Source organism: Sparus aurata, chromosome 22, assembly GCF_900880675.1.
Source record: "Sparus aurata chromosome 22, fSpaAur1.1, whole genome shotgun sequence".
Lineage (NCBI taxonomy): Eukaryota > Metazoa > Chordata > Actinopteri > Spariformes > Sparidae > Sparus > Sparus aurata.
This window is the reverse complement of record NC_044208.1, coordinates 17,122,326-17,144,319: the sequence shown is the minus strand read 5'-3', so window position 1 is coordinate 17,144,319 and position 21,994 is coordinate 17,122,326. Positions and strand designations below refer to the sequence as shown.

Sequence of the window (21,994 nt, the reverse complement as noted above, 5' to 3'; positions counted from 1 at the left end):
AGTATTTAATTCAGTTTTAATTAATGATAGGGATGCACATCATAGATTTTAGTTTTTTGTCGATTACCCATAAATACCTGCTTCTCGTGGCTGATATTGATAAGACGACCGATAACTTCACATTTTTGTTCTTTAAAAAGAAGTTCATAACATGTCGTTTATGCACACCTGAGGGTAAAAAGGCTCAGATGTAGTGAGCGAAGACAGATCATTTCATATTCCATAGTTCTGATAGACTTTTGACCTCATCTCTCATCCCCCGGAACCAATAAATAACTAATATCGGGCCGATATATATCGTGCATCTCTAAGTAAAGGAATCCGGAACAACACTTTATATTAGTGACTAAGTCTGATGTTGCGAGTTCAGAGTTTAAAGGGACGAGAGAGGCTGGATGCACGTGGATTAAAGCTTTAAAGATATAATTAACTCAAGTATCATAAACATTAGGGCCCCGAAACTGAAGCAACACCATGTAAAACCTCTAGTTAATTGGTCAAAGGCTCTTTAATTCTTTTATCATTTGATTCATTGTCAGGAAAAACACCTTTAGCAAAAACCCAATGACTAAATACAAGCCTATATAAATATACAGTATATTAACAGGAGAATACTTAATTAGTGTAATGCTTATTATTCCAGTGATTCACTTCATTGGTCATTCCAGGCATCTCAAATGATCAACATTAACATTTTGAATTAAATCCATGATCCAATAACCTCATGTTAATTCTGATGTAGGAAAAGATAAGGACATTTTCTTGCTGGAGATTGCTCAACAACTAAAATAACATTATAGTTAAAAATAAATTTAAAAAATGTTTTTTTTGTTTTTGTTTTTTGGCTCTGGTTAGAGGAGCACTACATAGTTTTGGGAACAAACGTTGAATCAGAAGAGAAAGCCTTTATTTTTATGCCTAAACAAATTATCCTTGTTTCCGTGGCTGAATGAACTGAACAAACAAACTTACCTTAAAGGACAACACAAATTCCTACTGTTTTACTTTGTTTATATGTGGTGGAACCTGCCACCTTTCTAGCTTCAAACAGTGTTCTGGGGACATTATTTTCCTCTGAGAACAGCTTGTTTATTCAGTTATGGAAAAGATAAATATTTCTGAGTTTGTATTATTACCTAAAATTCAGAGTTTTTATGTCTCCTCCAAAACTACATAGTGCCCCTTTAAATCAAATGAGCGCTTAGAGTTCTAGCTTCATACCCACATTGTTGGCCATCATGTGTCACCTATGGGCTTCCACACATTTGCCTTGGGTTATAGACCAGTTATCCTCATGTTGTCCTCCCTCTTCTCGTCAGCAGAGGGCGCAGTAGGCTCTGTGCCGCTCACACAGAGAGCCGCGGTGCCCTCTTCACGGTGCTTGTCGTCTGTGTGTATGCAGGGCATCCTTCTGCCAAAATCCTTAGCGCCTTAAGTTGATGTTTTACAGGATCCACAGACTCGTTGCAAAACCACTCTTTCAGTCTCTGAGGCAGCTTGTTTTGTTACGCCTTTCCCAAAACCTCACCTCCAAAATGGCTTTCCAGTACCCACAGGCTTACCGCGACGATGCAGTTGTGAGTAAAGGTGGCTAGCTAGCTAGCCTAGCGTGCTAGTGAGCCGGGATGCTTAATCATCATGCCTTTTTCATTCATTGAAATGGGCGTCTGCTTTGTTAGCATGCTAGTTAGCCTAGCCTGGCCAGACAGCCCAGACCGACTCTGTTGACAAACGAAGGGGCAGCCGTTTTACAGTTAGCCGTTTATTACTGTATGTTAGCTTCATGTTTCCTTTGCTGTTTGGTCAACAGAGCTAACCAGCCTGCAGTGGCTAGCACGGCATGTTTATATAACATCTAGCTTGCTAGCTTGCATTTTAACAACTGTCATTACTGTTTCACCTGTCTCAGGTGGATGACTATCATGGCACCAAAGTACCGGATCCATACAGCTGGCTGGAGGACCCAGACAGTGAAAAAACACAGGTAATTCTAAGTCCTCATTTCTTTTTTATTGAAATATATGACAAGATTGACAGACAATACTGTCACAGGCTGAGGACACACATGTGGTCTAAATGTCACAATTCCTGCAGAGATATTTGCTCAATTTCCAAATCACTCTTGCCTTGCTAATTACATAATTATGGTGTCGCTTGTGTTGGTTGATGATCACCACCATCCTGAAGCTGTATTGATATCACGAGGGGCCAGTCCCAAGAAGTTTATTTACTGAGCGATCTGGATAACTCGCTGAGCAAAACCTTGAACCCTTTATGGTCAGGAGTAAGATGAACCTGTTCTGGTTTTACTCAGCAAGCTTACACAGATAAATCAGTACGGCAGATTCCTGGAATGGACCACAGAGATGATAAAAATCGGTGTGTTGGTGTTTTGTCCTCCCTCACCAGGCCTTTGTCAGCGCTCAGAACCAGCTGACGTTGCCGTATCTAGAGCGCTGTGAGGTGCGAGACCTTTTCAAGGAGCGCATGACTGAGCTGTATGACTACCCCAAGTACAGCTGTCCCTTCAAGAGGGGGAGCAGGTGAGGCAACATAATCATGTTTTAGCACTTTGGTGACATATCTGTGTCAGGTTTACCTATGAAAAGTTACTTTGGTTGATATCAAAACTATAATTGGTCTCCTGCTTTGCTTTGGTGGATATTTTCTCAATTTAAACACACATTTGTGAAGATCCTTTTAAGAGCATTAACAATATCTCCCCTCAACTTTCAGGTACTTTCACTTCTACAACACAGGTCTCCAAAACCAGAGTGTGATGTACGTGCAGGAGAGTCTGGATGCAGAGCCCACCGTCTTCTTGGATCCAAACACATTTTCGGATGATGGGACCGTCGCCCTGCGAGGTATTAGAGAAAGTTGTCGTAAAAACTAACAACATGTGTTTTTTTATTTCTGGTTATTTTACTTTTTTAATTCTTCTTTTAAACTTTATGTAAATCTTTTGCATTTCCTCTTTTTCTGGATTTTGTTCTTCTTTTGCACTCTTTACTCTGGGATACATCTCATTGTAATGCATTTGCTGAATTCATTCCTACACATTGCCTGAATAGCTTCTTGATATGATAATAATGTCTAAATGTTTAATGTGTGATGCCTTCATGTCCAGAAATAGCCTGCTATTTACAGCATCCATATTAACTACTGAGTAACGAATGTTAACGCTACCTGATGTCTTTATTAAGGTTCTGTTTCTGTCCTTATGGTTACCTTAAGGCTATGCGTTCTCTGAGGACGGCGAGTACCTGGCGTACGGCACCAGCGCCAGTGGTTCAGACTGGGTGGAGATCCACTTCCTGCGGGTTGAAGACGCCACGCCCATGGAGGATCGCCTGGAGCGAGTCAAGTTTAGCTGCATGTCCTGGACTCATGACGGGAAGGGTCTTTTCTACAACTCCTACCCCAAGCAGGAGGGAAAGAGCGACGGTGAGGTCAAGAGGCTGGTGTTAGGCAGCACTTAGACATTCTCAAATCCAGAACTTTGCTTTAGCTGCTGTTTCTATCTTAGATCGCTCTCTTGTTTCTCTGTGTGCTGCTTTTTTAAAGTCTGCTGGATTTGTAGCTTTGCTTCCATCTGCTCCTGCAACTTTGATGTATCAGTGTGGCTGTCACATCTCCTCACCACTCTCATCAGACGTGACCTGTTTTGTCACCACAAGGGGGCAGTGATGAAATTCAAATGTTTTGTCTCCTAGGCACTGAGACCTCCACCAACCTGCACCAGAAGCTTTACTTCCATGTTTTGGGGACTCCACAGTCTGAAGACGTGTTGTGCGCCGAGTTCCCTGAACACCCCAAATGGATGAGTGGAGCTGAGGTATACTAAAAAGAAAATGACCTTTCAAAGACCTCCCTTAATGAATTTTGTGTTATAAGGATGAGAGGTAGCGTGTGAGTTAAAGAAAAACAGATGACAGCTAAGATTTCACAAACCAGCAGGCTTACATGTATGCATCAATATATGTTGCAGGTGTCAGATGATGGACGCTATGTGCTGCTGTCTATCAGAGAAGGTTGTGATCCGGTCAACAGACTGTGGTATTGCGACCTTCAGACCAATCCTCAGGGTATTACAGGTATGGTAAACTTGTTTTCTTATTTGGGCCTGCTTTTATTATTTACTTTGAAATGACATGTTTTTTTGTGACTCATAAACTGATTCACTCCTCCTCTTGTGTTTAGGACTTTTGCCATGGGTGAAGCTAATCGACAACTTCGACGCTGAGTATGAGTACGTGACAAATGAGGCCACTGTGTTCACTTTTAAGACCAACCTGGACGCCCCACGTTACCGCCTCATCAACATCGACTTTGCCTCTCCAGCTCAAAGCAACTGGAAAGAGCTCATCCCTCAACATGACAAGGACGTTATCGGTGAGCTCCAGCAACACTCATGTGACCCATACTGGTAAAATATTAGGATTGGGTGGTACATTTACTTTTCCTGCCTTCTCCTCCCTGCAGTGTTCGCCACCTGCACATACGCCAGCTTCCTGTTTGTGTGTTTCCTCCACGACGTGAAGAATGTGTTGAAAATGTACCGTCTGAGCTCGGGGGAGGAGCTAAAGACCTTCCCTCTCGACGTAGGCTCAGTGGTGGGTTTCACAGGGCGGAAGAGGGACTCCGAGATCTTCTACTATTTCACCTCCTTCCTCTCCCCAGGTACGAGAATGTAACTGCTCAGTTTGTGTCCTAGTTGTGCATGCTACGTCACTTAGGACAATGTTGCTGTAGGAACTGATATGAGTTTCTAAGACTTTACAGGGTCTGCAAGGCTTGAAATAGTAATATTGATAGAATTGTTACTCTTAAAAGTGCTTGAATTTTACCCTTAAAAAGCTGTACAGTGAAATATCTGAAAATTTTGCAGCACTAATGTTTAAATGCATTGGGTAACGTATGAGAAAGCAGCTAACAATGCTGTTTAATATGATTATAAATAATTATAACATCTTAAAAATGTAATGACAGAAGGAAAAAATGTGAAAGCTTTGCTGGAATTGGTTTTATTGTATCTGTACGTTTGGTTTAATTTCTGAGTGTGTTCTACAAATACATTTTCCACACATGTTGAAGTGATTTGTAGAACAAATGAGATGAAAGCTTGTCTTCTTTATCCAGCCATCATCTACCACTGTGACTTGACGAAGGAGCCGCTGCAGCCCCACATCTTCAGAGAGGTCACCGTTAAAGGCTTCAACCCCTCTGACTACCAGACCACCCAGGTAACTACATCCAGTGTGTCCCACACATACTGTTTACTTGGGCAGGAACACTGACAGCCGGGGTACATTTGGCGACCCATTTAAGTTGCCATTTATGTTGTACGCTACTTTTATTTTTATACTCACACAATGCTCTTCAGAGAGAGAGAGAGAGAGAGACTCTCTGGATTTACATCCCGCCTGTTAAACACCGATTGTGATGTGATCTCTCTTATTTAAAGTAGGCCTTCTTATTCCGTTGTTATGTAATATCTACAAAGTCATTTGGTGCATATTGGTTTTGATTGGTTAGATAATTAACAAGCTTTATGAAGCATGAAGGTGGACAATTAAATCAACATTTTGTAGGACGAATGTAGGCAATCTGTTAAAGAATGTTGAGCCCATGTCCTAGTTCACATCATGGATTTTCTTAAAAAAACAACAAAAACATTTACAACCTTGTTTTAAACTTATTGTCCCACAGAGCTAAATTTGATCATTTTTGCAGTTCTTTGTATGCTGAGCCTCACCAATGAATATGTTTCTCTTGGTTGGGCTGAACATCAACGAAACCTTTTTTCATTGTCGTTGATGTAACCGAATGTTTTACAGTGATCAAATTTATAAAAGTAAACCATTTCTTACTCAAAGAATCTTTTTATTTTCAGATTTTGTATTGTATTAATCGTCCTTCGTTTCTCCTTTTCATTTGCTGTCCTGATGTGTTGCTGTTTGAAAGTCTTCTCCAAGAAAGTTTATTGGAGGAATGTTGACACCTTTCTGTGCCCGACTGCCCAACCTTGACCCAGTTCTGAAAGTACTGGCCCAAAGTATAACGGGTGTAAATCAGATTGTCAAGAGAGAAATTGGCTGGACTAGAACAAATCCTTCTCTGTGCAAGGAAGTTCACCAAAAGTCATATTTCTCAACTCACCCATATGTTATTATATTATTCTTATTTTTAAAGTAAAGGTGGTGAAGTGTCTGGATGTACGGTGTCTCAGAAAGATGTATTGTTCCGTTCTCTGCTCAGGAGAGTGAGCCCAGAAATAACCCAAAGCAAAGCAAGACATTTTCATTTAGCTCTTTTGTCCTCTCCGTCGTCTGACTCAGACACAAGGACAGATGAAGAACCTAACCCTCAGCAGCACCCGGATGAACACTGATTAAAACCACTTGTGTGTCAATACCATGTTCACTGCTCCCATCTGTGCAAAAGATGCCATTTCCTGGCACTGTTTCTAGTCCTACTTGTGTTCTTGATGGTTTCTTTTCCTCATTTTTGTTGCCAGATCTTCTATCCCTCCAAAGATGGAACTCAAATCCCCATGTTCATCGTTCACAAGAAGGGCATCAAACTGGACGGCTCCCATCCAGGTTTTCTGTACGGCTACGGCGGATTTAACATCTCCATCACACCGAGCTACAGCGTATCCCGACTCATCTTTGTCAGACATCTCGGCGGAGTCCTGGCTGTTGCCAACATTCGAGGAGGAGGAGAGTACGGGGAGACCTGGCACAAAGGTGAGGGGAGATGATTTGTCATCTAAAAGAAGAACAAGGATGTATTCAATGATTCAGTGATGCTGATGAACAGTCTAAATACTTTGTATTTTTCCCCTTTTAGCTGGCATGTTGGCCAACAAGCAGAACTGCTTCACAGACTTCCAGTGTGCAGCTGAATATCTCGTCAAGGAGGGATACACTTCTCCCTCCAAACTGACCATCAACGGAGGCTCCAACGGTGGCCTGCTTGTAGGTGTGTATGCTGCCGGCTAAAGGACGATATCTTAAGATTCACTTTGAAATTGACATATACGAGTCTGCGGTGTGTCTGACTGTGTTTCCTCTCAGCGGCCTGTGTGAACCAGCGGCCCGAGCTGTTCGGCTGTGCCGTGGCTCAGGTCGGCGTCATGGACATGCTGAAGTTCCACAAGTTCACCATCGGCCACGCCTGGACCACAGACTTCGGCTGCTCTGAAGACAAAGAGCAGTTTAATTGGCTCATCAAGTAAGAGCTCAGCCAAAAGAGTAGAAGTTTTCTCATTTGTAACATGCAAAAGCTATTAAAATCTTTTAGAAAAAAATATATTTAACTACATTATATCTAAATCTTTACCGCTCCTGTTTGTTAGATACTCCCCGCTCCATAACATCCGCATCCCAGAAGGCAACGGGGTCCAGTACCCCGCGGTGCTCCTGCTGACAGGGGACCACGATGACCGGGTGGTGCCTCTCCACTCCCTCAAGTACATCGCCACCCTGCAGCACATCGTAGGCCGCAGCACCAAGCAGACGAACCCTCTGTTCATCCTCGTGGACACAAAGTCGGGCCACGGCGCCGGCAAGCCCACCAGCAAGGTCATCCAGGAGGTGGCCGACACCTACGCCTTCATCGCTCGCTGTCTCAACATCACCTGGGTCAAATAAGCCCGGTCCTCCGGTTAAAGTGTGTGCGCTTTTGTTTTTTTGTTTTTTTTTTGTTTTACTCAAACCATTTTTTGGAATACGGTTCATACAAGCTGTTCACACGTTCTTTGTTACTTGACGCAAACACTAACAGTATGTTCTAACACATGGTTACACACCTAGTGTTACTATATGTTCTTTTTTTGTTTTTTTGGTTTTGTTTGTTTAGTTTTGTCCCAGCCCCGTCTCCTTCTCCCAACATGCAGCACTCACAACTAACATACCCTCTCTTGTAGGCCATGTTTGTAGTCCTAATCGGATAAGAGAGACTACATTATCAGCGACGAGTGTGTTTGCAGTTAAAGTAATCAGCCAATCAGCAGCAGATTAAAGTCATGAGGTCGAAGTGGCAAAGTGTTATTTGGAAATCGTCTCTGCGTCCTCCGGGTGCTTCAACCTGAAGCGTGTTATTTATTTTTTCCTTTGTGCTCAGAGCGGAGGCTGCGGGACGCCGAATGATTTCAGCATGTACATTGCTGACGAGACAGTACAGTGGAAACGATACTGCAAGTCGACGGTATTGCTGGGGATGTGAGTGTGGAAACATGCAAAAAAAAAAACAATGCTCAGTGTGTGTGCGTGTGTGCGTGTGTGTGTTTGAATGTCAGTCCCCGCATTTCTTTCAGACTGATGATGATTTCTACCTCTTGACATGTGCTGATTGTTTACCTTTTTAAAGGGAACAAAACACAATGCCACAATTACAATAAACTACTTTTTAAACAGTGTTTTAATTTGTCACTTCATTCTGTTGGAGAGTTCACTTTTAAAGAGTTCAGCCACAAAATGAGAGACACTCATAAACAGCCATGTGTGGTGAAGCTGGCTGAAGTTTTTGGTGTCACAATGTGATGAATTAAACTGTATATAAATGACAAAATTGTACATTTTAAAAGAAGCAATGATACTGAAACTACAACGTATCAGTAACATGGGTGATCCACACTCATCTCATGATTATCTTTGACAGCGGAACAAACCGAAGCTGCTTGAGTTTTAAAACACAAGAAGCAGAGCTATCATAACTTTGTATTCTTTTTTCTTTTTTAAGTTCATCTTATTTAAATGTAAGTTTTTAACTCAGTTTAATTTCAGTTAGTCTCCAGAGTGGGTTTGCTAATTTCCGTTCAATTTTTATCCTTAGTTCCGCAAAATTGTCTTTTCACCAGCGTTTTGTTTGTTGGTTGGTTTGTCAGCAGGATTTTACAAAAACTACAGAACGGATTTCTCTGAAACTTGGATGGAAGATACGTCTTACCAATAAATTTGCGCAAAAGGGGGCTGTTGGGCCATGGTGATGGTATGTGCCATCGAAAAATCTTGTATCAGATTTAGTTCTTAGATTCATTATGTTGTATTTTGGTACTCATACAAAAAGTTGTTGATTAAAAGCCTCAAAGTTTATGATATTAAATGAGCTTATGTATCAATTGTTCAACTAACAGTAAATTAGACCTATATTTAAATGGATTTGTATACTGAACATTTGGCTATGACCAATAATTGCATCCCATTTTAAGCTTTTTTCTGATTATCAACATTTTAATCCCTTTGCCAGTATCATATGTTAATTTATAAATGTGCTGTTTGGCACTGATTCAGCATTAATTATGCAAAGTAACTAGTGACTGGAGTTATTGAATAAGTGTTTGCCTGAAAATGCATGGAGTGGGAGTGTAAAGTACTGTACTTCGATGCAATACTTGAGTAAATGTACTTAGTTACAATACATAAGTGCTGCTTACAGACATTGTGAAGTAAAGTGCAGTGCAGTGCAGTGCAGTGCAGTGAGCTACAGGAGCTCCTGAAACTGCTGCAGTTGTTGCAGCTGCAGCTCTGTGAGTATCCACCAGGGGGCGCGCTCTGTTGAAATGGCCAACACGTGCAGCAGGAGCAGAAAATGAGGGTGGTCTGACAGAGGGCCACATGTGGATTACTCAACATACATGTTTCGTGTTCAAGAACTCCTCCGATATCCCTCTTTCATGTGCGTGGAGGACATTTTACAATTCAAACGACCTTTGAAAGAGTCCTACGAATTATATGTTTCCAACTCTCAGCTGCTCCCCGACAAACTCATTTCAGAATGAAAATTAAATTCACAAACATAAAATAAAAACAGAAGCAAAACACAACCTTGTTTCATTCATTTATTTTTCATTTTTAAAAAGCAAAAGTAGTCATTTGTCATTACCGCATGAATTGAACATTAAAATGAGGTAAAAGGCTGTGACTGTCCACAACTTCTACAACTACAAACACAAAAAGTCATGAGAAAACAAAGTTTTTTAACCTCCAGTTTAATGTATCCAGTAGGCTCCTTTTCACTCTAATTTCTGTCCTTTTATTAAGACATAATTTTCTCAAAATATAAAGTTCAAATCACATTCACAGACTTGAGAGAAAAGGCTGTTAGGCCTCGACAGCTGTGGACAACAAACATGAACCCTGAGAAGAGAATTTAGTAGTAAAAAGCCAGCGATCCCAGTTTTATAATATATATACTTAGAACATTTGCTTTAGTTCAGGGGAGTTTCTTGTGTATCAAGGCATCCACAACTCTTTGCAAAAGATCCTTAGAGCCTCACAATGACCACACAAATGTTTGACTTCTTTGATTTGGTTATAAACTTTGACATCACACGAAACAGTGCACAATTTTTAACACCTTCCAGAAAGTTTCAAAAATGAAAATAAATGGAGACTTCACTACAATTTTGTTTGGTAAGAAATAAACCAAAAACAGATTTAAATCAAGATAAAATGAGAAGGTTCACATATGCACAAGGAAATTAAGTTATTCTTTGTTGAGTTTGAAAAGGGAAATGCGCAAAACATTTTTCTTAGAGACATTGAAATCAGGACACTGAAGAATAGGACAGTTTAAATGCTTGTTACATTTGATTTTTTTTTGTCTTTAAGGATGAACCTTAAAGACAAAAGTTTTGAGATTTGGAATTTTATATTTGGATGAACGTATTCAGGTTCTTGAGTTCCACTACATTAAACATGTTCTGTTAAAACAAACTCTGCAGCCAAAAACAGAACAAGAGATGAACATTATTCAAATAAAAACTCTTAAAAGTTATCCAATTTTAAACTGTTTGGAATTTGAAAGAAAAGAAAAAAAGATATCCTTAAAACAGAAGCAAGAAAACAATCTGAATCTTCTAGATTGGGCAAATTGTAGCAATGTTCCAAAACACTTATTTATTCCTATTTTCAAGTCTCCTTCACGCACAGCTCTGTACATTAACTTCTTGATTAATTTAATACTTAAAATTAAATCAGGTTCACTTTTGCTTTAAGTGGACATAAATCCATTTCTTTCCAAACTTTAGTCTTTGGAACTCACTGAAGAACTGTCAGAATAAATACATTAAATAATAACTAAGTGGTCTTAATAATGTGTAAAATTTGAAATGTAAAACAAACAAAAAACAACAAATCTTAATGAAAAATAGACAAAAGACATTTGCAACTTCTCATATTATAACCAATCAGAGGAAGGTCTTTGTAGGTTGAAAAAACACAGTGTGCTCCTGACTAACATTTACTTAAAGTCATTTTTAAGCCAACAAGCACCATGAAGAGCTGAAACGCTTTACTCAACACACTTTGATGAGATTTGATCACAAAATGTGTCAAAACTAAAACATGACTCGTTCAGTTTGATCACTTCCTTGAAAAAAAATAAAACAAGTGACCATCGAAAACCGAATTTCAATTGAATATTTCTGCAATAAAAACAAAAGAGAAATGTATGTATGTAATGTATGCGTGTGCGTGTTTGCGCGTACACGTTTCAGAGGACAGTGATCCACCAGAGGGCGCCTGACAGTCCTGTGAGACTCCACAGGCCTGCGGGGAGACTTGTTTTGTGACGCGGAGCTGCCGCTGAACACAACACAGAGGAGAGAGTGATGTGCTACCTCCTTCACACAACATCACACACTCACAACAAGAGCCATACACTGCTCACACGCTCCATAACGTGCTTATATTCCCATCAGTGTGTGTCCCTCCACTGTCTCGTGAAAGCCGCTGGAACGGCTCCTAATTTCTGATTGGCTGACACATTTGAAGACGTTCTAAAATACCCAATGAGCACACACCTGTGAGCAAACCGAAGTATCCATGCGCCAACCGGAAATCGCCGCACAGCCGCTGCTGGGGGAACTATATAACTCGGCGGAAGAAAATATATAAATAATGGTTTAATGGTTCCATCTGACGGAGGTTTGAGTTTCCTCTTTCTGTCTTTCTTTCTTTCTTTCTTTCTTTCTTTATCTCTTTTCTTTCTTACTGCCTTTATTTCTTTGTCTCTTTTCTATATTTTTTATTTCTTTATCTAAGTGTTTCTTTCGTTCTATCTTTCTTTATCCCTATACCTCTTGACCTCTTTCCTTTCTCTCTTTCCTCCTTTCTTTATTTCTTTGTTTCTCTCTCTTTTCTTTCTGTCTTGCTTTCTTTATTTCTCTCCCTTTTTTTCTTTCTTTCTTTCTCTTTTCTATATTTTTCTTTCTTTATGTAAGTGTTTCTGTCTTCGTTTCTCTTTTTTCTTTCTTTATCTATGTATATCTTTCTTTCTTTCTTTCTTTCTTACTGCCTTTCTTTCTTTGTCTCTTTTCTGTATTTTTATTTCTTTATTTAAGCGTTTCTTTCTTTCTATCTTTCTTTATCTCTTTACCTCTTGACCTCTTTCCTTTCTCCCTTTTCTTTCTTTTTTCCTCCTTTCTTTCTGTCTTGCTTTCTTTGTTTCTCTGTCTTTTCTTTCTTTCTTTCGTTCTTTCTTTCTTTCTTTCTTTCTCTCTTTTCTATATCTTTCTTTCTTTATCAACATCTTTCTTTCTGTCTTTCTTTCTTTCTGTCTTTCTTTCTTTCTTTCTTTCTCTTGACCTCTTTCCTTTCTCTTTTCTTTATTTATTTCCTCCTATCTATCTATCTATCTATCTATCTATCTATCTATCTATCTATCTGAAGGGAACCAGTATGATCAGCTCCCAATCACTGGTCTGAGATCAGTTCAGTGCTCAGTGAGTCAGATATTTATATCTATATTTATACGACACCACATATTGATGACCTGTATGACAGATGAAATTGATCACTGGCCTGTTTTAAAGGAAATGTCCTGTCACCTCATGGCTCTGATGGGTGAATGCTGCTTGTTAAGAAGCTGAGTGGGGGCTGTGAGGTATGGATCCTTATCAACAACAGAGAAGGAGGTTGGGGGGTGGGGAGAGGAGGCTGGGAGCATGATGGGGGAGGACATGGGTGCCACATGGTTTTGAGGGAGCCATGAGACAACAGTCTGATATCATTCTTAGGAAGGGAGCTCAAACTTCCCTCTCATTTGGCTTTCTCGCACACCAAAAACACTGAACAGCAGCCGTTTAGAGAGAAAACTAGAAGCTGACAGTGACAAACGTCCCTGCGATCATTTCTGGAGATAAGTTTCCAGATGTGTGGCTCAGCCCAGCAATCTGTTGTCTCACTGTGACACGTTTTTTAAAAAAGGAAAAACAAATCTGCCCGGCCTCTCCGCGCTGCTGCGGCTTCTGTTACAGCGCCACCATAAAATATTCATCCATGGAAAGATCTCTTTGATTCCAGCCAGCCGGGTCACTTGCCGTGATGGCTTTCATGCGCCGGGGTTAAAGTCAGCCCAAACATGTAACCCAAACTTAGAGTGCAAAGGCTTCAGGTCCAGCAGCCTCCACTCTGCTGCTCCTCCACGTTTGCTCCATCAAGAGGAACACCGAGAGAAGCGTCTGCGCCATCTCATTCTCAGAGGGCGAACAAAACAGAGTATGTCCGCTCCTTCTCCTGCAGGTGAGTCGCTTTTTTTTTCTTTTTTTTTTTGTAACCATCTTTTTGCAGCCCAAATCTCCTTTAACTCCAGTTTAAACACCCGGACAAAGAAGCTGTGGATGTGGTGTTTGGCTCCACCACTGTGGAGGAGAGGAACCTGCCAGCACTGACCTGATATGACCGGCTTTTTTAACACCTTGGCACAGTGATGGATCGGCTTTATCACACACACGTTCAGTGAAGTTCCGAAGTGAAAAAAACAAAACAACTGAAGCCGGTGATTGAAGACAATAATCAGAAGTAAACTTCAGGTAATCTTTTTATAGCCTATAAAAGCCCCCCAAAAAAACAGAAATAAAAGAAACTTAACATCACGCTATAAAACAAAAGTCACCGATCACGACGAGGTCCCTTAAACGCACCGTGAGATTATTAAAAGGAGCGTTAGCAGATCTTCCGCAAGAGGAAATCAATCGATTAGGTTGAAAAATCACAGGCTGCGTTTATGACCAACAAACGGTGGAATATTTTTGAAAGGTTTAGAGGAAGCAATGAAGTCATACTGACCCGCAGGATCCCGGCAGGAAAATGAATAAAAAGGAATAAAGAAAAGTGAGTCAGAGAAGTAAAAAAAAAAAAAGATTTTTGTCCCATCGTGCGCAGTTTTTGGCGCACCGCCTGCACCAGGCGCTTCTTCTCCAACTTCCCCCTCTCTCTCTCGCTCTCTCTGACGTCACTGACATTTCATTCACATATTTCCAGCCTGTTTACTCCTGTTGGTGGAAGACTTATGCACATTGAGATTTTTTTTTTTAAACCTCAGACCACGTGTTTTACCGACAAATGTTTATCGGAATGTCTTTTCACGCTGTTGATCCGGTGAAACAAAAAGGGAGATGATTCTACTGGAGTCCGGTGGTTAAAAAAACCAAAAACAAAACAGCCTACCGTTTCCTGATCATGTGTCGGATTGAGTTCAAACATTCATTACGCCTACAAATATTTTAAATGTGGTTTTAAACCAACAGTTTAATGCTGTGTGTTAGTCAACTGAGGTGAGAAAATGAAGAAAAAAACTGTTTCTGCAAGTTTTGGTTTCACTTTGGTGCTCATGCATGGAGCACATGGCGCATGGGCGCCTTTGTGAGACTTCTTTATTTTTTTTCGTTGAGTCAAAATAACCCTTAACGAAATATGTGCACATTTTAAATTAAGAATTTAGTTAAAATGCAAAAAACGAGTCATTTGTTTCTTCTTCTGCTGCAGAAATCTAGAGGAATGTGGACTGAGGCAAAATGCAGTCAAATTGGCCTGTGTTTATAATTCAAAATGATTAAGATAATTAAGAAATGGAGGCATGTAAAACCTGTCTCATGTTCACATCCTCCACTTGTAGAAAAATAACCCAGAGAGGCGATGACCTGCCTGGCCCTCACTGTTTACACTCCCCTTGCAGAGGATATAAAAAAGTGAAGGATTGGTGTCTGGAATGCATGAAGTAAACGACAAAAAAATAACCCCCTTCACCAAAAAAAGAAAGGAGAAAAGAGGAGAGACGGACTCAATGAACCCTTTGAACTGCATTGACAGCAGCAGGGTAAAGGCAAATTTCCTCTGGGAGCCTACAGGGTGAGGAGTGGGGGTTGGGTGAGGTTAGCTGGGGTGAGGGAGTCCAAAGTCTGCTTCAGAAAAGTTGGTATTCAAACAGCTCAGGAATCTGCCTCTGCTCATGCTTCAAAGCTCGTAATTATGTGTTTTGGTCGAGATAACCAAATGCCTAAAAAAATCAGAGATTTTCGTTTGAACCAATGGAGACATTTTCCTTAATATCAACTAAGAGTCGACTCTCCACAGAACTGCTTGTGGCAAGTTTGAACAGTTGGTTTATAAGCAAGAATGTCATTTAGAGAATTAAAACATTTCTTTTTGATAATAATCTATGAATATAATATAATCTGCAACCTCCAGTCGGTGCTCACTGCCACAAAATATCACCTGCAGTATTAAAAAGGGGAAATATGTTATTTTTCCTTTTTCCTAAAAAAGTCTGAAGAAAAATTTAATTGTGACTGATAGACTGAGAGACAAAACTAAAATAAACCAAAGATTTGAGCAATATAGGTGCTAGAAAACTGCTGTTGGCGTTTTTAGAAATGTAGTCAAATGTTGGCAAAAGCCTGTCCTCATGGCACATCTGCTGCTAGACTTACAAAAACTGACGTGCCTTTATTTGATTCATATTGTATCAATCATAAGTGGATCATACGTTCTCATAAAGGCTGTTTTGTTTTGATTTTCAACTTAACATGAGAGAAAAAACTTCAGAAAATTGCTTACACGTAATACCGACTTTACATCTGCCTACCATTATTACCAAAGTGAATATGCTAACAAAAAGGCTATCAAAGTAACAAGTGATCATCATAACCAGATCTTTAAAATAGGCCAATTTATAGAAGAATGGGTCTTATAACTCTTGTGCAGAACTTCATAAGAAAAGTTGTTATTTTTGTTCATGCGCTCTTTCACCAAGCAGAATAGTATCTGTTTAAAACGACCTAATCTTGTAGCATCAGGGTGAATAAAAAGATAGATCAGCTAATTGAGGACTTGTAGTTGGCAATGATTGTGAGATAAAACATGTAATGTCAACTAAAGAAGTTAGAAAAGTGAAGTAAATAGAAAATAGAAATGTGTGGGAAAAGATTGATAAAAAGTAAAAATCAAGTTTGAAAACATTCTTATCCGGCAGCATGAGGGCAAATAAAGAGCTGGCTGAAGGGCGACTTGTTGTTGCTGTCGATAACAAGACAAATGACCAGCGGGAACTAAATAAAAAGATGGCTAAAGTTTGGACTTTGAACAATCAAAGGGTACATAAAAAGGTGGCTAAAAGAAGAATTCCAGTTGGAGTTGAACAAGAATGTAAATTTCAAAAGTACTTCTTGCCAAACTTTATAGTGAAATGGCTCTTTACAGTCTATGTGCTCTTCTTCACATAAAGATAAAGCTGGAGATGAAGCCCGTTTTGAAAAAACATTCAAAGTGTCAATAAAAAGTTGGCTCAAGGAAAACCTGCAGTTCTGTTGATTGTAAGAAGACAAGAAAGTATAAACTGCCTTTTTACATTTTTACTTTGTGCAAAACTTCATAAGAAAAAATGGCTCTTTTTAGTCTACATGCTTGTGTCTACAAATAAAAAAGGGAGAAAAAATGGTTAATCCAAAATCTAAAGCACAACAAACGGTAAAAAAATGATGGCTAAAGGACAACTTAGTGGGGTTGATTATATGCAGAACAAGAATGGAAACTAAAAACGTTTTCCTGAACTTCATAAGAAAAGTGTCTCTCTCTCTGTCATATTATTTTATTTTTCTTAGCCTAAATGCTCTTCTTTACAGATAATAAAGTTGAAAAAGATTGATCTGAATTTAAGGCTCATTCGAAAAAACAATCCAAGGGTCAATAAAATAGTTGAAGAAGGACTTCCTGTTGGGTTGTTTACAAGGAAAATAACAATATAAAATACTTAAGTTGATCAGTAGCTTTTTGTGCAAACTTCTTCAGAAGTGTGGCTCCTTTTAGTCTATTTGATATACCCCACACATAAAAAAGTGAAAAAAGATTGACTTGGTGTTTTAAAACAATCTTAAAACAATCAAGAAAACTTGACCGTAAGAAAAAAACACAATGTAAACAAAAGAGTTTGACCAGAAACTGAGAAAGCTCATAAGAAAAGTTGCTATTTTTAGTCTATTTGATCTTCTCCACAAAAGTGAAAGAAGATGGATCTGAAGTTACAGCCAGTGTGAAAACAATCGAATGGTTAATAAAAGTGGAAGCAGAAGTAACAATTGAAAAGTAACAATTTAAACAACAGAAGCTGACCAGGAGCATGCTTGACATAACTTAATAAAAAATGTGACTCTTTTTAGCCTTTATGGTCTCAACAAATAATACAGTGAAAAAGGATATACTGGAGTTAAAGCTGGTTTGAAATCAAAATCAAACAATAAATAAAAGGGGGTTCAAGGAAGACTTACAGCTCGATTGATTACGGGTAAAACAAGAATGCAAACTAAAGAAGTTTACTTTTTTTTTTTTTCAAAGCTGTTTCATCTATTTTCTCTTCTCCAGTAAAAAAAAAAAAAAGATTAATTGATTGTTAAAACAAGTTCGAAACAATCAAACGGTTAATAATAGTGTGGCCAATGAAAGACATAACTATAAGAGAGGCAACAGTGTAAAATACCGAAGTTGTTCAGGAACTTTTTGGTGCAGAAATGTAATAAGAAAAGTTGCTTAATTTAGTTCACGTCTACACAAACAAGAAGGATTGTTTTGTAGTCAGAGCAAGTTTGAAAACCATGAAATGTCAATCGAAATGGTGGCTACAATGAGACTCGACTGAAAGTAAAAACAACGATGTAAAATAAAGACACTGATCAGTAACTTTACGTGCAAACCATGTAAGAAAAGTTCCTTTTTTGAATCCACGCGCTGCACAAAACAGTGGAAAATGTATCTGAAGTGAAGTCTGAAAACAACCTCATCCTGTAGCATAAAGACAAATGAAAAGCTTGCCAAAGTCTATTGCAGTTAGTGTCGATCATAAAACAAACATCTAACGTAAAGAAAGAAGTGATATTTTCGGTAAAGCTTGAATCAAACGTGTTTTTCCTTCAAACATCCTGTCCTCATACGTCTCAACATCAGCTCCCCCCCTCCGTTTCACACTACAAATATTTTCCTCGGCCATATTAAGGACTCCCACATTGATTTTAGGTGTCTTAAAATCCCCTCTCATCTCCGTTTTGCTATTTCAGTGGCTTCCTTTGACTAACAGGCACACCCAGAGCCACCCATATATAAATTATTCCCCCCGTCATTAGCTTGCACACATGCCAGGCGAGCTGCACTGCTGCCGATTTCCACCGACTACTGTGTCCTAATCAGAAAGGTCCTGTCAGGATATGAGTGAGTGGATAACATCTGACACTGGCATCCAACGCTGTGACCCAAACAGTAATTCTATGGCCACTGCGGAGGCCTCCTCTACAAGCATCTTCAAAAACAGGCCCTTTTTTTTTTTTTTTTTTGGCGCGGGGGCTGGGATGGATGGATTGGGGGTAGGGGTAAAGCTCGTGAATTCCGGAGGGTGGGCTCTTTAGCTCTGGTGGGTGGAGATTTGGGAGCTTGTTGTTGTTTCATTCCTCCAACGTGTTTTTCCTCTTTGCTCGTACCCGGGAATAACCCCCTGAGAAAGAAACGTCCCCACCGGGGGAGTAGATGTGAGATAAGATGGGAAGTTTCTCAATGAGCCGACTATTTTTCAGGCTGGTTTGTTTGGTGATGTGCTGTGTGGTCTGCAGCTCCTGGTCAGACCTGTTCTCCCCTCTGGAGGTTTTGAGCCACGTTGGTGGACAGAAAGGAGAACTTGATTGTGCAGCTTGAACTTGATTTTATCCAAGTTTCACTCTTAGAAGAATAGATTTGACATGTTGTTTTGAATTTTTGGGGGGGGGAATTACATAATTTTCTCCTGATGTATGTGCGGAACATATATTAAAGTAATAGGCGTCAGTAAAAGTTATGTACTAGTTTGATACCAATTCAGTTCAATCCAGATTAGCACATTTAAAATCATCGACATTCCACTAAGGGGCAAAAACAGCACAGTAAAACCTAGAAGGGCAATTTTCATACTATTTATAAGCCAGGGAGTAAATAAAAAAGGATGAAATGACCCTTTAAAAAAGTTAATAACTTCAAGATTCACTACTAATTGCCGGTTTTCTGCTTTCATCAGGACCACTTTCTTAAATCGAGCTTATTATGAATGCAATCTGGTCCAGAAATCGTCTCTTTACAACTTCTCATATTTCATCTGATGCTGTCCTCTAAAACTCAGCCACCATTTTAATCATCAGCGCTCACATCGCTCTAAATATCTGCTGAGATCTTCTTCGAAGTCGTCTCTGTTGTCTTGGCTGATTGATTTTTTTTTTCTTTTAAACATTTTTTTTTCCTTTCTCTTTTTTGAACTGACAACAGCACATCACAGGAGACCGAACAGTTTTCAGGTTTTGTTTTTCTGGCTTTTCCAGTCACATTCCAAAGCTGTGAGTTCAGCTTCTCCTCTGGTGCCCACTATGATGCTGGGAGGAGGCAACTGGTCGTACGTTAGAAACATGAGCTCAGGAACAACATGTGCGTGCACGGAAAGCATAGAAAAAGTGAGCATTGCATTTTTTCTTTTTTTTTTCTTTCACTGTGTTTACTGGTTATTCTGGTGTCAGGTTAAAGGGAATTCAGGTGTCTCATTGTGCTATTTTAAGACGTGATTTCAGTCAGGCAGACTCTAGAAATCAGGATTCTTTATAGGTATTTTGATTCTAGATTGAAAAAATAATGCAGACAGATGCGCTCTCGGTGTCGTGTTGAGTCTGTAGTTTGGGGGTAAAATAAAACAAAGATACAGACCAATGTGCTCTTTGTCTGCTGTCTTATTGGTGTGAGTGTATTTGCCTAGGGGAAAAATAAGACGGAGCTGCAGAAAAGAAATGTGCCGCTGGGCTCAGTGTCATATTGGTGCATTTGAGTCGAGTGTTCTGGGGTAAAATAAGTCAGAAGATACAGAAAAATGTGCTTTGTGTCTCACTGTCTCGTTTGTGTGACGTAAAATAACACAAGGATGTGAAGAAATGTGGTCTGTGTCTGTGTCGTGGTGGTTTGAGTTGACCTTGCATCAAACTTGGGCAAATATTCACCAAACCTTTCAGCTTTTGGACACATTTGTATGTATATGTATATAAGACTGAGCTATTCTTGAGGAAGGGGAACCTTTTTCTGCGGCTGATTTAATATTTTGCGGTCTGGGCAGAAGTTATTTGTTTGCGCTGCAGTGTGGTGCTCATATGTGACTCCACTGCACTGGTATTTATGGTATCTTATGAGGCCATGTGGGCTCGCCTCTGACTCAACAACATGCAAGGGAAGGAGCACACTTCTTTCAAAATCTATTCACACTGCTGCTGCATGGTTCCAGCTCCACGAAGCACATAAAACAAGAACACACACACACACACACACACTGCTGCTGCACATTCACACACATTCTTCAAACTTCTTTTTATTTTTTGTTGTTGTCATGTTTGTTGTCTTTTCTCCCGCTGCTATGACGACACCAATCTCCCCCAAAGGAATCATTACATTTTAATTGAATCCCATCTAATCTAATCTCGCAGTGTAATAGCCTTATGTAGCTTCAACCAAACCCCCCTTCACGATACAGTGATGATCCGAGCAACACGATCCAATCCAACACTGCGATTTCTTTTTTTTTTTGGTTTTGTTATTTTTTATTTATTTATTTTTTTTACTGTCACGATCGCGCGATGCTGCCGCGCGGGGGGTTGCGAGTCCGATTCCCTCCTCTCTTCCTCTCTCCCTCTCTCTTCCTCCTGGACTCGCAGGGGCAGAAATTAGTAGCAAGAAAGCATGTAATTGACAAAGTCACGTGTTCTCACTACGGGAACGGGCACAGCCAGCTCGAGAGCGAATGAGAGCGAAGGAGAGAGAGAGAGAGAGAGGGAGAGAGGGAGGCAGAGAGAGAGAGAGAGAGAGAGAGAGAGATCAGTACAGAGGTGGTGCGAGTGAGGAAGGGATTGGAAGGGAAGGCAGAGAGACATGACAAAAATATCAAAAGGCAGAAAGCACGCCGTACCATGCGAGCTAAATTGGTGACCGATGGGATCGAGGATGTCGGATTAATGGTGACTACCGCAGCCCGTTTTCGCAGAGGAAGCTTCTCTATCGCAACTTGGGCGCAGAGGGTCCGCGGGGAAACATGGCCGAAGGTTATTCTGCAAATTATTATTATTATTTTATTTTTCCCCTCCTCATTTTCTGCTCTTTAGTTGTTGTTTTTTTTCCTCCTCTTTCTCCCCTCTCCGTCCTATGTGTGCTCGCGCGAGGAAAAAAAAGGGGAAGGGGGAAGGAAAGGAAAGGAAAGGAGGGAGGAGAGAGAAAGAGAGGGGTGGAGGTGGAGGGGGACAAGGTGCAACGTTGATTGTTGTTTCAAACCTTTCAAAAAAAAAAAGAAAAAAAAAAAGAAAAAAAAAGAAAGAAAAAAAGAAAAATACAATTAGCTGGAGCCGAGCCGCCCCTGCCGAGCACCGAGCCCCTCCGCCGTGTTCCGCTGTGTCTCAGACCCCGTTGCATGGTGAAGGGTGCTCAGCCTGGTGCACACTCGCAGGGTGCTCGAGGAGCCATGTGTACACCTGCCTTTTTCTCGGATCCCGTAGTGTACACAACTCCAGATGCACGAGACTAAATATATCCCTCCACAAGTTGCACCGACCGAGCACCTACTCGGCCGTGCACGGGATCCGAGGCGGTCATCTGTCACGGAGGAACTTTTTTTTCTCTCCTCCAGGCTCGATTCACGCCGGATCACAGCACCACGCGCCCCCGTGGTGTCG

General features: G+C 40.3%; 2 protein-coding genes across 3 annotated transcripts in view; both read left to right on the top strand.

The window, feature by feature from the left end:
- The first annotated feature begins 1,353 nt into the window (after positions 1–1,353).
- prep (prolyl endopeptidase) lies at positions 1,354–8,425 on the top strand. Its single transcript, XM_030406283.1, has 14 exons — positions 1,354–1,577; positions 1,910–1,984; positions 2,410–2,543; positions 2,737–2,867; positions 3,238–3,447; positions 3,717–3,838; positions 3,992–4,097; positions 4,204–4,395; positions 4,486–4,683; positions 5,143–5,246; positions 6,521–6,752; positions 6,856–6,987; positions 7,083–7,239; positions 7,364–8,425. Exons 1-14 carry the CDS (start codon positions 1,440–1,442, stop codon positions 7,656–7,658), a joined length of 2,226 nt encoding a protein of 741 aa, XP_030262143.1. The 5' UTR covers positions 1,354–1,439; the 3' UTR covers positions 7,659–8,425.
- Positions 8,426–13,344: 4,919 nt separating this feature from the next.
- The window catches only part of lin28b (lin-28 homolog B (C. elegans)), a 35,151-nt gene continuing 26,501 nt past the window's right edge, over positions 13,345–21,994 (top strand). Inside the window, exon 1 of one of the 2 annotated variants that reach the window (XM_030404235.1) lies at positions 13,345–13,532. In XM_030404235.1, coding sequence (XP_030260095.1) covers positions 13,511–13,532 — 22 coding nt within the window. In that variant the 5' untranslated portion in view covers positions 13,345–13,510. Of the gene's footprint in view, positions 13,533–21,119; positions 21,371–21,994 lie in introns of those variants that run through there. The other variant, XM_030404236.1, reaches the window with a different exon arrangement.